Below are 17,669 nucleotides of genomic sequence, written 5' to 3' on the forward strand. Positions count from 1 at the left end.
GCACTTTCTGAATGTTCTTCCATGTATAACCTTTAACAATGTTTTCATCATAGTATTTAAGATTCCTGGTTTTTGGTAGCGGAACAAAGTTCAATAGTAGCCATTCTGTAGCTATCTCACCAGATTAGTATATGTTGTTAAAGAGAATAGTTTTTACGCTTAAATTGTCTTCATCTATGAGTTTAATCAGCTCGATGAATTTTATGGGAGGGTTCTCAGAACTCTGGGGTTCTGTCAGATTTTGAGTTGTTTATAGCATATTGGACTTTAGATTTTAATATTTTTTGAGCTTCCACGCTATCAATTTGTGTTGGTTCCGTTCTTGTGTCCATGAAAAGATCTTCAATATAGTTGGGTATATCACACTTGTTTTATTTCAATTGGGTTTTTAATAGGTATATTGTTTTCGTCAATTAATCGGTTAGTTGTGTTTATTCTTGATTTTCCAGATAATTCTCTGACTTTTTATGTAGATTATAATGATCATGTTTTTTCTGCAATTCCTCTACTTCAATGCATGTTTCCATCATCCACTTTTCTTAGCCTCTTTTATTTTGTTTATTATTAATTTACAAATAAAATGGTTCCCTGTATTTACCTAGATATTTGTTTCTATATTTTTTCTTTGTTCCGCAATTTCCATTATTTCTTGTGTCATCCAAGCTTTCTTCTTTCTTTTGTAAAGTTTGTTCTGTGTCTTTATAATAAAATATTTGCTCCACATATTGTTCACATTCTCAGTGTTTTTCGTGTCTTATGTTATTCTTTTCATTTCTTGATTTATACAAGGGAAAGCCTCAGCACGTATTTCGTTTATCTTGAGCAACTGAGTATTCGCCTTAGAACTTTAGGATTTTACTATCTTGTTTACCCTCAGTTTCATTTTTGAGACAAGAAGGTTATGGTCTGATGGGACATATGCTCCAATGTAAGTCTTAACGCTTATAATGGAATTTCTAAATCTTAGATTGGTTAGCAAAAGTCGATTTTATTTCTAATAAAACTTTGTTCATTATCTTGTGGTGACCTTCAGGTATACAGTCCATGGGGTGATAATCAAAACCATGTGTCTATAATCAGTAATTCAGGTTTTTTTCTTGACACAATTAAGTTAATCGCCTCTAGCATTTCTTGTTCCTAAACCATAATCACCTTTTTATTGATCCGGCCTTTTCCTATCTTTTCCTTTAAATACCCTATTATTATTGTAATCTCTTCCTTCCCGGTATATTGTAAAAGTTGTTTGAGTTGACTATAAAAATGTTCTATTCCATATTCTAATTTACCTGCAGTTGGAGCAGACACTTGCACTATATTAATGTTCACTGGCTTACCCTGTATTTGTAATAACAGAATTCTATCTGAAGAGAGAACAACATTTACAACAGCTGTTTGGATTCTCCTGAAGATAAAAATATTTTAACTCCTTATAGATGATCTTGGAGTAATATATCGTTTTATCCATGACCAATATTTTATAGGAACCAGGACAGCGCATTTCGCTTATGCCTAATATTGCTAGGATAAGTCTCTTTATTTACTGAATCGTGTTATGCGTCTTTCCTTGTTCGAACAAGCTCCCCACATTCGATTACCCAATATTTAAAAAGGATTACAAAAGTTACCAAAAGGCTTTAAACTTATTTTAGATTTTCTTTTAATTGACCTTTTAAAGAAAACATTATCCGAAAATTATAAACAACAAGTAACGTTATGTTACATTTGTTTTGACATCTTGTTTGTAATTTCTTTCAATATCCATTTCTGTACAAATTTTAATATAAATAAATTTATATATATATATATATATATATATATATATATATATATATATATATATATATATATATATATAGTCATTAGGGAGTCTAAGTTTTCACGATCCTTGCTCTGTGATTTTCCATTCCTTCCTTCCTTCCATTTTGTGTCAAGATTATAAACAGTAGTCAGGAATTATTTATTTCTGACGCTTAGTCTGCGATTTCGTCAAAAATTATTTTTTACCGCAATTTTCTCAATCTTGTGTAATAAGCTAGTTCTTTATCACACTCTTCATTTAATTTACTATTAAATTATGCGCACAGTAACCTAAAAAGAAAATGTCATGTAGGTTTTTATAGCTTCACATTTTTGCATTTTATAGTGATATTTAGTTTGTAGATACTTATTAACTCTTATTTTATTTGATTAAATTTACAACTTGCTAATTTATCTTGCTAAATGAAATGTCATAAATTACAAAACTCTCTTCTTCAAAAACTTGGTCGGTGATAGAACATTCGAATTTCAGCAAGGGTTTTTCAAAAAGTGAATACTACCTACCTCATCTGTTAATTATATGAATTTTTTTAATTCTGTCATAATACACGCAGAATAAAAATATTCTACACGTGCGATGATGTACCAATATGTTTACAAAAGTTGCTCGTGCAAAATAATTATAAAGCTGTGAGATGTATTTCTCTTTCTAGAAAATCGTTACATTGAGAATTTACACGAACATATTAAATTTTAAAAACACAATAATTGTATAAAATTATACCAAGAATTTTCATTACGATATATGTTTTTTTTCCTGAAACACTGTTATATCCGTACATAAAAATGAGTTTTGTGTCTTACGAACCTATCTTGAGTCACCAATAAATTTACTACCAGATATTTCCTAGATGAACTGAATAAAAAAAGTTATAAGACAATAACAGTCAATAAAAGCTTATGTAACAATATGTAAATATACACATTGTCTTCTTAATGATAACTTCACTTTCTTAAATCTCAAAATTAGTAGACTCACTAGTTAATAGGTAAAAGATCTCGACTGACGTACCAAAAAACAACTTTATAAATCAGTTATAAAGGCAGTGTGACCTATGGAATCCAACTATCGGGATCGAGCAACCACACCAAGAACTGAACACATTCTCTTGCCCTCTTATTTTATTTAAATAATAATAGGGAAGACGTTGCATGTATACTATAATTTAAAAAAAACTAACAATGAAGTAAAAAAAATACTGATGTATAATGATATATATATTTATTATAACATTTAAATTATTCAAAGGGATTGGAAATTTCCTAACGTTTTCGATCTCACTTAACCATCATCAGTGAAAACCTAAAAGTAAGTATTGCCACGTTAATATAATTAATAAACATAAGTAAAATGTTGACTGTTAAACTGAAAAATGTAGTAAACTAGATGTAAATACTTACATCTTAATAGTTATTATTGAAACTAGCTACATAGCTAGTACAAGGTTTAATAACCCTTAGATTACCTATTAAAAATCTTAAATTTTAAAAATGTTGTATCACGATGTCGATTTTAAAGGATTTCACTATGCCCCCTTAAAGTACTTAAGAACTCATAGAATATTTTTAATTCTTTAAAGGCACTAACCAGGCTACGTCTTGCAGCAACCCTTCTAAATATAGCAAGAACTTCTGCGCTCGTTAAGTCTGAGACTGATTCAATATAAACACATTGTGTGGCAAAGCAAACAAATAGATAAATATATGCTTTTCATTGAGTTTTTATTCCTTCCATCCGTGTTTTCTACGGCAGTCCTCTCTTCTACTGCTAGCAAACAAATGTTATTTTGGACTAAGCAAGCAGCTAAAAAACAGAAATTTAAGCCAGAAAACCAAACTAATAATATATAGAACACTCATCCTACCAGTGCTGACATATGGGTCAGAAACATGGACCATCTCCAAAACAGACGCAAATCTTCTGCTCGTCTTCGAAAGGAAGATACTAAGAAGAATAATGGGCGCATTCTGTGAGAATGGTATTTGGAGAAGGCGACATAATTTCGAATTGTACGAGAAGTATAAAAAAATAGTAAATGGTAGAGATGTAATATCCTTCATAAAAATAGGTAGGCTTAGATGGGCTGGACATGTGTCAAGAGCAAATGAAAATTACCCACCCAGACGAACTCTATTATCGGTCCCAGCGGGAAATAGGAGTAGAGGCAGACCACGACTGAGATGGAGGGACGGTGTGGACGAGGACGCAAGGAAAATCGGCGCGGCAAATTGGCAACGGTTGGCGTTGAACAGAAACGACTGGCGAAATAGACTGGGGAAGGTCAAGGCTCAACTAGAGCTGTAGCACCACTGATGATGAAGTAAAATGTTGACTGTTAAACTGAAAAATGTAGTAAACTAGATGTAAGTACTTACATCTTAATAGTAATTATTGAAACTAGCTACATAGCTAGTACAAGGGTTAATAACCCTTAGATTACCTAATAAAAATCTTAAATTTTAAAAATGTTGTATCACGATGTCGATGTTAGAAGATTTAACTATGCCCCCTTAAAGTACTTAAGAACTCATATAATCTTTTTAATTCTTTAAAGGCACTAACCAGGCTACGTCTTGCAGCAACCCTTCTAAATATAGCAAGAACTTCTGGGCTCGTTAAGTCTGAGACTGATTCAATATAAACACATTGTGTGGCAAAGCAAACAAATAGATAAATATATGCTTTTCATTGAGTTTTTATTCCTTCCATCCGTGTTTTCTACGGTAGTCCTCTCTTCTGGATTCCTGTAGTTGTTCATACAGGTACTTGTTTCGGGAGTCTACTGTCTTTCATTCATTGAACATGTCCGTACCATTTGAGCACCACTAATAGACGTAAATCCTTTCATTTTAATTTCATGAATGTTTTTATTCGCCACATCTCAACATTTTCCATTTCAGAATATTTACCATCAAACTGTAATCTACGTTAAAAGCCAATTTGTCAGTAAAAAAAATTAACAAAAATAAACAAAAGAAAATATAAGACATAAAAAAACCAATAGGTACTGTGACCTAAAAATATCTTGTTATACATTATTTTGTAATAAAATTTTATAAAAGTTTGTCTTCGATTTGATTGTTATGAATCATTTACAGGACGATTATTTGTTACCTGTATGTACCCTTGCTAAGTTGTGAATTAATTATTTAATAAATAATATTACTCTGGTATATTATATTATTCTAATTACCCCATAACCGCACTGAATAGAAGACCGCCCGATCGCTTTATTGTATAGACCCAAGACTTTTCACTACAGGGGGTTTTAAGTAGGTATAAATATAAAATCTAGTACAAGGGATGACGTTTAGAATATTCTTCGTGAATTGATTTTGTTTACGTAAAAAAAGATATTTATGAAATAGATATCTTACTTAATTTTACCGTTAGGATTTTCGAGGATAAGCCTTAAGTTTTACAAGTAAGACTTTTTCTATCCCTTAATAGTACCGGACCTGCATAGTTAATTCCGGTATTAGTAAATAATTTTCAAAATTTGAACTATGCTTTGGAAAGTCAGCCATGATTAAATTAATTGGTCTAGGTTTAGCAAGACATACCTCACCAAACGGAAGAATAAGTATCCGGCGACACCGCGGAGTGACAATCTTCTACAGATATATTAATCTCCTAACGAACAAGAAGAATTCCTTATACAGAGGAAGAAGAAGAGGGTTTATTTTTGAAATATTGTGTGCAGTTTTGTGATACCATTTTTGCATTATTCATGACAGCAGGGATCCAAAACTTTTGGCGAATTAAATCGAGTAAAAGCGCTTGACCTATATGCTGTAAACGTTCTGAGTAAAATATTAGTTTCGCAAATGTATATTTACTATCTAATAGATATGAATGTTTTTCATCAAAAGCTAACGATGAATTTTTTAATCTACCTTCTACTCTCAAAACACCGTTTGAATCTATAAAAAGGTTTATAGACAATAATCTAGGCTTAACAGGTAAGTTTTCATTATTCTGAATATTAAAATTTTATTTTTAAAGCTACCCTTTATAAATTCAGGTAAATACAAAATACTATTCTATATTTCTAAGAGGATCTTTTAATTTCTCAATTTGTTTGAGAGTAATAGTAAATCGCAAGTGTAACCAACTACATGTTTGAGCTTACTTAGAGAACAGAACCTTGTAAATAGTAATAAAGGTTTAACATTAACAACAAAGGTCCAACATGTTTTTCGAACTTCTGGGTATTTATTGTTATCCGATTCTTGAAATTTGAGTGGCCAATATATATACAAATTGTATGTTCCATTTTACCAAATATTATACTTGTATATTGTATAATTCGTCTGTATACATGCCAAGAAATGCCACATCAGCAGGATTCTCTTTAGTATTGACCTATGTCCAATTGGATGTATCGCTTAACGTTTGAATTTCTAATACCTACTACTGACAAATACTTATAGTGTGTCGGGATCAGTATTCAACCACGGTAATACTATTTGGGAGTCATACCAGTAAAATATTTATAAATAAATATAAATTGGCATGTAAAAGCCTTAAAAACTTATTTAGCTAAATGAGTCAGTATTAAAACCCCACACAACTCTAATCTAGGAACTGTTAAAACCTTAACCAGAGCTACTCTGGTCTTTATACAAAATCATTTAACATAGACTGTTCCAAATTCATTAACTGTTCGTACATATATGACTGCACTGTAAGAGTTTTTACTGGTATCACTAAAGTCATGCAATTAAATGCTAATTTGTTTTTGACACATAATCCCTTTAGAAATATTCAGTCTATTACAGATAGTTAGACTTAACAAAAAATTTCCAGTTATTTCTCAAATTCAAGGGTAATTCATCGTCCCAATCTAAATGTTTTAACGACAATTTCTGAATTCAAATCTTAACAAAAATAACTTCTTCTTCTTTTTCTTCTTTTTATGTAGACATAACTCTGTCTGTTTTTCAATGTGCCTCCAGTAAGTTGTTGTTCCATCGTTTTCGTGGTCTTACTACTGATCGTCTTCTAATTGGGAAACCGTCTCGTGCCGTCTTTACTACTCTATTTGTTGTCATTCGGCTTATATGATCGTTCCATTCTACTCTTCTATTTCTTACCCAATTCTTGATGTACTCCACCTTGCATCTACGTCATATATCTGTACTCTATCTCTGTCTAATAGTGTCTTACCATCAATTTTTTTAAGTGTTTTTATCTCTGCTCTTTCTAATATCCTTTTTGTCCTCTCTGTATCAGGTCGTGTTTCTGCCGCGTATGTCATTACAACAAAAATATCATATGGAGTAATTAAACCTAATATATATATTCTAGCAATATTGCTAAGTACTATTCTTTTGGGTTTAAGTGTGATTAATATTATCATATTCTACAACTTTATAGGTTATTAAGTATGAACAACTGCATTGGATTCCTAGAGTCTTTACTCTAAAATTTTCACCAAGATCTAAAACATTTAAATTCTCAGATGTGCCTTGTAGATCGTGTAAAATATGTTTACTATTTCATGCTCACTTTCTTAAATTGAACGAACCTGACAGTAAAATTTGTAAAATTGGATTACAGATTACAGTTCCTTGCGCTTCACTGCTGAATCCTGTTATGAGATCATCCACATACACGATCTAATAACTCACTAGCGATTGGATGGTCATCCTTATTATCTGAAGCTAATCGGTTTAAACATTTAATAGCTAAATATGGAGCACTAGTGGTGCCATAAGTCACTGTTTGTAGTTCATAACATAAAAGTTTATTATTGGGATTTTGTCGACAAACAATATTTTGTAAGTATCTTTCACTTGAATGAATTAAAGTTTGTCTATACATCTTTCAATGTCTGCAATCACAACAAATTAATGTTCTATAAAACGTAATTAAAATCATAAACATAATCTTCAAAATGTCGTTCTGTAAAGTTGGGCCACTATGTTGAATATCATTTAGATAACCCTGAATTGGTTTTGACTGAACTATCAAATACAATTCCAACATCAATGGTAAAACTATCTTCACGAAGACAACAAAATGAGACAAAAAAACATCGAAAACCTTCCAATGAAGTTGCAGTTGCCATGCTTTATCATTGGAATATAAATTAGTTGGACCTTATACAACAAACCCAAATACAGTGTTAATTAAATGTGTTTTTTTGCCAAAGCTTATTCTTTCATTGAGAAGTATGTCCCAAAATAAATTAGCTCCTATTAATAAATCAACGTTCTTGGAGATATTAAATCTAGGATTAACAAGTTTAATATGTGTAGGGATAAGCCAGTCAGATACATCAATATTACAACACGGTAAATTACCTGATATTTTTTTACCAACAATACTATGTTAACAAGGGCCTGCGTAGCGCAAGCGGTAGGATGCTTGACTCGCAAGCCGGTGGTCCGGGGTTCGAATCCCACCGCCGGCAAGAACATCTAGACATTTTAAAAATGTCTATAGGCCCCAGGTCGACTCAGCCTGAATAAAAATGAGTACCTTGGGTAAAACCAGGGGTAATAATAGACGGTTGAAGCGTAGCACTGGCCATGTTACCTTCCTTGTATACCGTAGGCCCTAGATATAGCAGACTACCCTGCTATACTCCCAAAGCCGCGACAGCGGTATAAAACGGGAGACTATTATATTACTATGTTAACACCTCACATTTGTATTGTAATTTGGAGGTATAATATCACTTATAATACTACTTATTCCAGAAAAAGAAACATCAATACGAGTTTTATTTAATTTTTATTTTTCACATAAATTACTAGGTAGAAATAAACACTGACTACCTACGTCCAAAATTACTTAAGCTTTGTGAAATTGGCCTATATTATCCTGAACATCTATAACTACTGTAGGCAACATAACATAATTATCACTAAATTTACTGTTTCCACAAATAATAGATGTCCCATTGAATTAATCATGTTTTTCTTGTTCTTGACTAGAAGTACTAGACTAATTTTCAGCCGTATTGTTATGATCTCACGCTTGCTTATGACGCAATAAAGAACAAAGCTAGTCTGTGCAAAACTTACAAATACCTTTGCGACAATTAAAACTAAAATCGTTAGAACATAAATAGTTTAAGCATACTTTTAATTTCTTTACTTTGTTCCACCTTTAAGGCACAGATATTTTCAAAAATTGAAAATCGGAATTTACCACATATTTCATTCCAAGAAAATAAATTGTCATCGTCATGCAGTAAATTCATTCCTACATGTAATTTTAGAGCCTCTGTCTTTTCACAATCCTCATCTCGGGCGAGAGCATCCACAATTACGTTGCCTCTTATAGACTATATGAATTCAAAATCGTATTCTCAAAGTACCAGTATCTCTCTATGTACCCTATTATTTATCACTCTATTTTTCATAATATTTACTAAAGCGCAGTGATCTTTTTCTATTGTGAACTTAGTGTCAAGAAGATAAAAGCGTAATTTGCTAACACAAAATCAAACAGTCACAAATTCGAATTCCGTTACACTCTATTTTTTTATGCGTTTTCGTTACTCTCGATACAAAACAAAGCGGAACTTCTTGGCCATTTTGTTTTTGCGATAGTTCTCCTGCTAATTTTTTGAAATTATGTATCTGGACGAAGTATAAATAGCCCACGATACACTAAATGGTATACTTTAACTCCCTTGGCAAATTTTTCCGTCAAATTTATAAAAGCCTCTTCCTGTTCCTCTTTCTAATTCGGTTAACTTTATTTCTTGAACAATTTAATTAATGGTATTTCTTTCTGTCTAATATCAGGAATTAATTTTTTTAAATAGTTGGCCATTCCTAGGAAACCCTAATGTTGTTTTAAATTTTTAGGTCGAGGATAATCAGTTATGATCTGAATCCTGTCTTTTGCAAGGATCGATACTGACTCTACTAGTATCGAGTTTAAATCCCAATTACACTACCTACTTTTTGAAAATTGGCATTGTTTGAAGTTTAGTTTAAGACCGGCTATATTTAATTCTTGTACTAGGATTTTTAAGTCCTCCAAATGACTATGAACATCTGGACAAAAAATTAACAAAATCATCGATGTAATGTACTATAAAATCTCCATACCGATTGAGAATAGAACGTAGAGCACAAACTAGTGCCGCACATGCACTTTGTAGTCCAAAAGAAATCACTTTATATCGTTATACTATTCCTTCGATCTAGAAAGTCGTCTAATTTTGGCAATTTTCTGCCAAAGGTATCGATCTAAAAAGCCGTATAATTTTTGAAATTTTCTGCCAAAGGTATCAGCCAAACACTGTGTTTCAAATCGATCTTCGAAAATATATGGAACCCCATGATTATTACAAATATAGCTATAATGTTGATTCATACTGTGATATCGTATGTTGATTTATATTTTTGGCATCCAAACATTAACCCAAATATCCACTGCTTTTCTCTATCACGGTTGGATTCACATATGGGGAATCACATCTCTCGATATTCTGATCTATTAACCTCTTCTCTATTTCTTGATTAACCTCCTGTGGATATTGATATGGGATTGGATAAGATTTTGATAATTTATTGATAAGTTCTTCACCTTGAAAGTGTGTTCATAATTTATCAGATTTTTATAATTTTCTAATACATCTCACCCTCATTTCTTTTTCCATTCTTTTTTCATAAATTATTTTTCTTTACTCTTCTTCCGATTGCTCACACATGTTAAATTTTCATTAAAATCCTAATTTTCCTTAATGACTAGTATTTCGGTTTGTACCTCTCTTCTTTCTATATAAATTGTATTTTTCTTCATACCTTTTTTCCAACTCTTTATCTCCTCTATTTCTTTTGAAACTTCTTTAAACATGCGTTTATTTTATCCTCATCCAGGTTCTCACTTTTTGGTGAATCCCGAGCATCCATTTTTCTTGATTTGATTTTCTTATTTTTCGTGTTTTTCTTCCTCTTTTCCTTTTGTTTTTCAGAACTTTTTTTCTCGCTTGTTTCGTGTCGGCTTTGTTTAATTGCCATTGTAATTTGCTTTTCATTTTTTTCCAACGCCGCATCGTCTTTTATATTAACTATTTCTTCATCTACTTATTCCTTCCATTGCGAGGAATACGATTTCTTTCCAACCCTTAATTTAATTTGTATTTCTTCATTAATTGTTTAGAGTTTCTTTTTATTAGCAACCACTAAAGTTACCTGAGGAATTTTGTATATTTATTTGATTAAATCCAATTCTGATATTAATTGCTTATTAATTAACAAAATTTCCGATCCAGACTGTAATAAAATTTTTACTGGTTTATTGTTAATAAAGGCATTTACATACCTACATTAAATTTAATTTTTGACTTTTAACATCGTTTCCAGCTAATTTCATAAATTCTTTCGAGTGACAAAAAATTGCGATTTGTTTTTTAATTTAATTTAGCGGGCGTTCTAGAGAAAAACGACCGTTGCGATTCATCGTCTACTTGTATCCTGTTCTGACTTTCTTCTCCGTTCTCTGTGTTGTTCGGTATTGTATCGGGTTTTTCGATATCCATTTTGTGTCTGTATTCTGTTATTATTGCTATGATTTTGATTCGTATTTCAGTGACGTAGCTGAATGAAATTTTCTCTTACTTCACAAGGAATCTACGTTCCTGTATTTGGCTGTATACCATATATCAAAAAAAATTTATTAAAATCCTTTGTAAAAGGTATATATTTTTAAAAACCCAAACGGGCTGTGTTAGACAAAACGTTTTCGGAATCCATTATTCCATCATCGGTGTCTAGGAGTACATGAATGTAGCCACTAAATACATGGGTAAAAACCCTTTAACAAATAATTAGTTACATTTGTTTTACATTATATTTTATAAATTATTAGGATGTTAAAGTTACCGTTGGATTAGGTAACATGGCGACATATGACTCCACGTTGAAGTTGCAAGTCCTGAGACGGTGTGTCTACGAGGACACACCAGTTCAGTTGCTTCCATAAAGTCCTCGTAGACACACCGTCTCAGGACTTGCAACTTCAACGTGGAGTCATATGTCGCCATGTTACCTAATCCAACGGTAACTTTAACATCCTAATAATTTATAAAATATAATGTAAAACAAATGTAACTAATTATTTGTTAAAGGGTTTTTACCCATGTATTTAGTGGCTACATTCATGTACTCCTAGACACCGATGATGGAATAATGGATTCCGAAAACGTTTTGTCTAACACAGCCCGTTTGGGTTTTTAAAAATATATACCTTTTACAAAGGATTTTAATAAATTTTTTTCTCTTACTTCGTTATTATTTTCCCGATTGCAGCTATTGTATGTCCTCTTCTTTGTTTAAAGTTTCTTGTTTGACGGGAGGACCTTTCAGAATATTCTGGATCTCTGTTGTACTGCACTTCTTCTGGTCTGTAATATTTGTGTTTTCTTTTATTTTTTTTTCTTTTCGTCGAGCCTCTTTTACCTCTAGGAACTGACAAAGCCTATCGATATTGTGATAATTTTGTAATGCGACGTGGTCTTCAATAGAAATTGATGGCATCAGTATTGAACAAGTAATGGAAATAAAATACCTTGGAATTACATTGTCTAGCTATGGAGACCTGGACAAAGAAGTGAGAGATCAAGTACAAAAATCAAATAGACTGGCAGTATGCCTTAATAACACTATATGGCGAAACAGACACATTAACACTGAGATGAAATCAAGAATTTATAAAGCCAATGTAAGACTAATAATGACATATACCTCAGAAACAAGACCCGACGCAGCCACAACGCAAATGCTACTGGAAACGGTAGAGATGAGAGTACTGAGCAGAATTACAGGAAATATGCTGAGAAATCGAAAGATATGTGAAGACATTAAAAGAAAATGTAACGTACAGTGTATAAATGAATGGACGAAAAATAGAAAAAAAAAAATGAAATAACCACATAAGCAGAAGGGAGGAGACCCGTATCGTCAAAACAGCAAGAGATAAGTCACCAATCGGCAGAAGTATCGGACAATGAACAAGCAGAATTGCTTATTAAGAGGAAGAAGCAGGAAAAGTAGACGTGATCTTCTATAGTTTTATAAAAATGGAAAGCAATTAATTCTACTAATTATTTTTGCAAATAGTTATATTCTAAGTGCTGTGTTATATAATTGTATGCTATATCTTTCTTGAAATATCCCTGATCTTTCATTGTACTTTCAATTCTGCAGTTCTTGATTGATATTTATTTGCTTTGTTTTTCTCCAAAAATACTGGAGAAATTTTGTCTCAAAATCCATCCATCAAGTCAGCTCATTTTCTTTGCTTTGAAACCACAAAGCAGCTCCGACTTTTAGATGGCTTCTAATAATTTTTTTGCAGTCTTCAAGGTTGTTCATAATATGTTCTAATTTGTGTTTTAGTTAGGATTTAGATGAAAGTAATCGGATGTTGTTTTCTGATGTCCCCGCTAAATTGGATTGTGTTCTCATTAGGGCTGTATACAATTTTTCTTCCATTCTTTCCATATCTAATTTTAAGCTCCAGCTGGCCAGGATGCTTCAGATTTGGCTATAATTGAACAGCGTTTGAATGCTTTAAAAATTCTTCGGCGCCACGTAAGAATTAAAGTATATCTTTTTGTTAGAATGGAAAAATATTTTTCAAGCAACCATCCAGAAGTGGAAAACAAGCTTATCCAGACAAAATGCAAGCAGTTATAAATGCTTGCTGAGAGCATTAGACCTTATTATGTTTTTAAATTGCATTTTAATTTTGTTGATATATATATATATATTTTTACTTTTCAGTTTGGCGAATGGATTTAGTGTCCGCTGTCATATAAACACAAACAAACAACAACAATATTTTTCAGTTGCTTGTAAAACTTATAGCTTATCCCTGATTTTTGATTCATTTTCTAATTTTAAATTAAAATAAATTTTAATTCATAATATCCATAATTCATAACATCTATATCTGCAGTTGTGTGATAATTTGGAACATGAGTATATAAAAATAAAATTTATTTCAAAACCTTGAAAAATTCCAAGACCAAACTACATATAATAATAGTTTAAAGTTAACCCAAGTTTTAGTATTAATATGGTGTTTCTAACTAGTTTTACCAAATTAACATGACATATAGAACTACTTGCGGTTTATATGCCACATGCTTTGAAATTTATATTAACAGATATAAAATATTGACGCAAAACAAATTCATAGAATTAAAACGAAAATGTGAATTGTATCTTTATTTATAATAAACCTAATTAAAACTTCTGTTCCAAAATTCATCTGTGTAAAACAAGCAAAAACACGTTGCACTACGTGAAACTTCGTATCTGTTAGCTTCATAAACTTGATCTCTTCTATCCTGAAAAAGAGCAACAATAGATGTAACAATTTTTACGCTCAAAGACATCTTGAAATTGTCAAGAATTGACACAAATAATAAACACTTTTAACGCCAATAAATAGAAATGTCTTAGTAAAAACAATTGAAAGTGCTCAGGCTCTTAGTAAGACTGAAGTAAGGGTAAGATGATAACTTGAATATTGGTGAAATATATTTCCGAAAGAATCGAACCGAAAGAACCGAAAAAAAATCAAAAGATCAGGAGCAATTTCGTCAGAAATTCATGCTGTTCGGTATAGTACCAGACAAGCAGATTATCAATGATAAAAAACTGAGAAACAAAAATTATTAATTCTCAAATGATACCAACAGAAATATTTTTTTTTTTGAAAAGACTACGAAAGGATGATGGAGAATTCGTTAAACGATACAATGATTGCTAAAGTCGTAAGCATTCTGTTATAGCGATCGCAAGCATTTTGTTGGCAATACAGACTGTAACTATTACTCCTCCGCTCACCTTTTTAACTGCCAAAAATTGGCAAATAAGAGGGGCGACTTCGAGAGGTGAATGGGTTTAGGCTGGATGAAAGAAACATGGTAAACATAACGATAAGAGGAGATAAAAAATGGAGAAAAGTACACTGTCTGATCTCTAGGGTGATAAAGAAGAAGGAGCAGGTCGGCGGGGGCCGAAATTGAATCAGGGATCTGAAATCTTGTTTTTTTTTCTCGGTAGCCAAAAACCGAAAAGTACCAAAATTAGTTTATTGACCCACGGAAATATTTTCGTTCTTTTGTTTTCTTTTAGTAATAGGTTGCTAAACATTTTTTTTATTTATGGTGTTGGATATGGTTAGTTGTTTTCGTTAATATAATATAGTTATTCTTCTTTTAAAGTGACAGTTGCTATATGGAGTTAAGCTGTTTATTGAGTGATAAGACCACTACTCTGGAAAGGTGATTAAGGTTATATCCGGAACACGGTTAATCCGGCACTACCCTGGGGTTTTCTGACCCAGTATCCTATTCGGCTGGAAGATGCCAGGGTGTCTTGCTCCGTGACCGCTAAACTGCCTATATGCGTCAACTTACTCATGATATCGTTCGATGTGTGCTGCGACTACTGCGCTCCTTAATCTCAATATGTAATGCCGTCGTGTCCATAGAATGCGTGGCATAGGTGGAACGTGTTGTCCAAGTTATACCCTAGAGAATTGGCGAACTCTGGGGGATGATAGCCTTGGCACAGTGTGGTTGCACTGTCGGGTCTGACAGCATTTTATCAACTCTTAAGATGCACATGAGGCAAAAATGGGGTTTAGAAATAACTTTATCTAAATAAATAATTTAAATTATAGCGGGAATGAGCAGAGAAGTGACCAGAGTCTGTCTCTGTCTCAGATTGGTCTACATGAAACCAATTAGAATCATACAAGCGGAACAAGAGCGCAGTATGGCAGCTTTAGCAGAATGTTGCGATGTGAGGTCTTGATGTCGCCATATTACAAGTGTCTTGGATATACTAAAAAGCCTTAAGTAAATAAAAACGTTTATCGGTTTTCTTGAGAGCTTTCAGAGTTTTCAGAGTAAAAGGTTTATGGATTGTTTATACTCGTATAAAGCAGGTCTACCGAAGTCACGAGGTCTTGTATAGTAGGTAATGAAAGATGTACAAGAACCCAATTGGCTCTAGTATAACCGTAACTACCGTAGTATAGTGTAAAACTGACGAATTCTAAGGACAAAAGAACATAAAGGTTGGTAATGACGTTGTTGATAAATCTTGTAAAAAAAGCTATTACTCCTTTTCTATGATCAAAATAATTCTGTAGTAAACCAAAGACACTTTATAGTCTCATTATAGTCTACCTAGAAAATATTGTAGGCCAAAGGCAGGTAAAAAGATTGTTACAATCTTTCGTTTGTTAAGAAAAAATACTCTTAGAGTTTTCAAAGACGGAACTTAGGGAATTGATCTCACTGGACATTTCTCAATGGGATACTATCTCACTTTATATGATGGGCGAAGTAGTCAGAGCGGTATGCATATTTTGTGAAAATGCAGAGGAAACTGTCGAATATATTGCCACCTACTGCCAGTTCGCCACAGAAGGTCTCCTTGAACAAACCGGCTTTACTGAAGGGTTAATGTTTTTCGATGAGCTGAGAATGTGAGCCTTGGTGAGTATTTATAAGCTTTTCTTAAGAGTTTCTGTATTCATTTGGTATTAATTTTTTAGAAAACCGTCCTTAGTCGCTGTGTCGCTTCACCAAGATTTTGGAGCATGCAGGAGTCTCTTCTCTTTCTCGCAGGACCTTCTCAAGGAATTACTTTTGATTTAATGAATTTCTTTGTTGTACTGGCAAGTGTTTGTCTCTATAATTATCCCACTTTTGATTGGATTTGGCCCTATTAAATAACCTTCTCACCTTTATCCTAAGTTTTTGAATACTTTTATTCCACCAAGGAGCATTTTTCTTTTACTTTCTTGATCTCTCTGCATAGCTTTCGTAATAAGCCATCGTTATTGCCTCACTTACTATTTCTATTACCTATTAGAAACCCTTCATATCTCTAATGGTACTAATGATATAATATAATTGCGAGTATGTCTTTAGAGAGAGTCCACCAGAGTTGGACTAAATAAAAACAAGTCGAATTTGCCACTAATCGGAACACGAAAGTTCTTCTGACACATAGCAATTCCTTATAATATAACATAATTTGCCATTGAAGAGTTTTATATTTACGACTTCTCTTCTCTTCTAGTGGCTGTGACAAGAGTTGTTTTTTTTTTCTATATTGACAGTTTCCAACCCAGTTCTTAAAATAAATTGTAAAAAAAAACTTACCTCTACTGTTAATATTTGTACTGTGTGTACCCACACCACACGATGAGCAGTAGTATCGCATCCCAGTATTAGTTAATGTTCCTTCTTCTTGTTGTAGGCAATTATATCCTTTACTACGCTTGTGAGACTGACCTGTAACAAAATCTTCGGTGCAAAGCGCCAGAATTAGTTTACAATTCACCCCATTACAATTTTTTTTAAGCCCTTTTCTCTATTCCGATTACCGAATATAGACCTCTGCTAATTCTTGCTTCCATTCATCTCTGTTGTTTGTAAGACGTTTCCACATTGGCCCTGCAGTTCTTTTAATATCGTCGCTCCATCGCATTTGCGGTCTTCCTCGTGGTCTTTTGGCTTCATATGGCCGCCAATTCCCGATTTCTTTATTCCATCGGCCATCCATAAGATGTTCGTTATGTCCAGCCCATTTTCGTTTCAGTTTAGCTGCCAGTTCGACAGCATCTTTTACTTTTGTTCTATTACGAATGTTTTCATTGGTTTTATAGTCTTTGAATAAGAAACCCAGCATCTGTCGTTCCATAGCTCTTTGAGTTTTTCTGATCTTCTCCATGTTTATTTTAGTGAATGTCCAGGTTTGAGCTCCATATGTAAGTACAGGTAGGATACAGGAATTAAATACTTTGGTTCGCAGTCTTTGAGGTATATTTTTATTTTTAAGTATGTATGAGA

The 17,669-nt window shown here is 32.7% G+C and overlaps 2 protein-coding genes across 2 annotated transcripts in view; both read left to right on the forward strand.

Moving 5' to 3' along the window:
• The window catches only part of LOC140443474 (proton-coupled amino acid transporter 1-like), a 322,463-nt gene that overhangs the window by 25,130 nt on the left and 279,664 nt on the right, over nucleotides 1–17,669 (forward strand). The gene's annotated exons all lie outside the window — the stretch shown is intronic.
• Nucleotides 1–17,669, forward strand: part of LOC140443127 (uncharacterized) — a 31,124-nt gene that overhangs the window by 8,648 nt on the left and 4,807 nt on the right. Inside the window, 1 exon segment of the mRNA XM_072534211.1 lies at nucleotides 7,199–7,355. Coding sequence (XP_072390312.1) covers nucleotides 7,199–7,355 — 157 coding nt within the window.

The sequence above is a fragment of the Diabrotica undecimpunctata genome, chromosome 6 (genome assembly GCF_040954645.1).
Source record: "Diabrotica undecimpunctata isolate CICGRU chromosome 6, icDiaUnde3, whole genome shotgun sequence".
Lineage (NCBI taxonomy): Eukaryota > Metazoa > Arthropoda > Insecta > Coleoptera > Chrysomelidae > Diabrotica > Diabrotica undecimpunctata.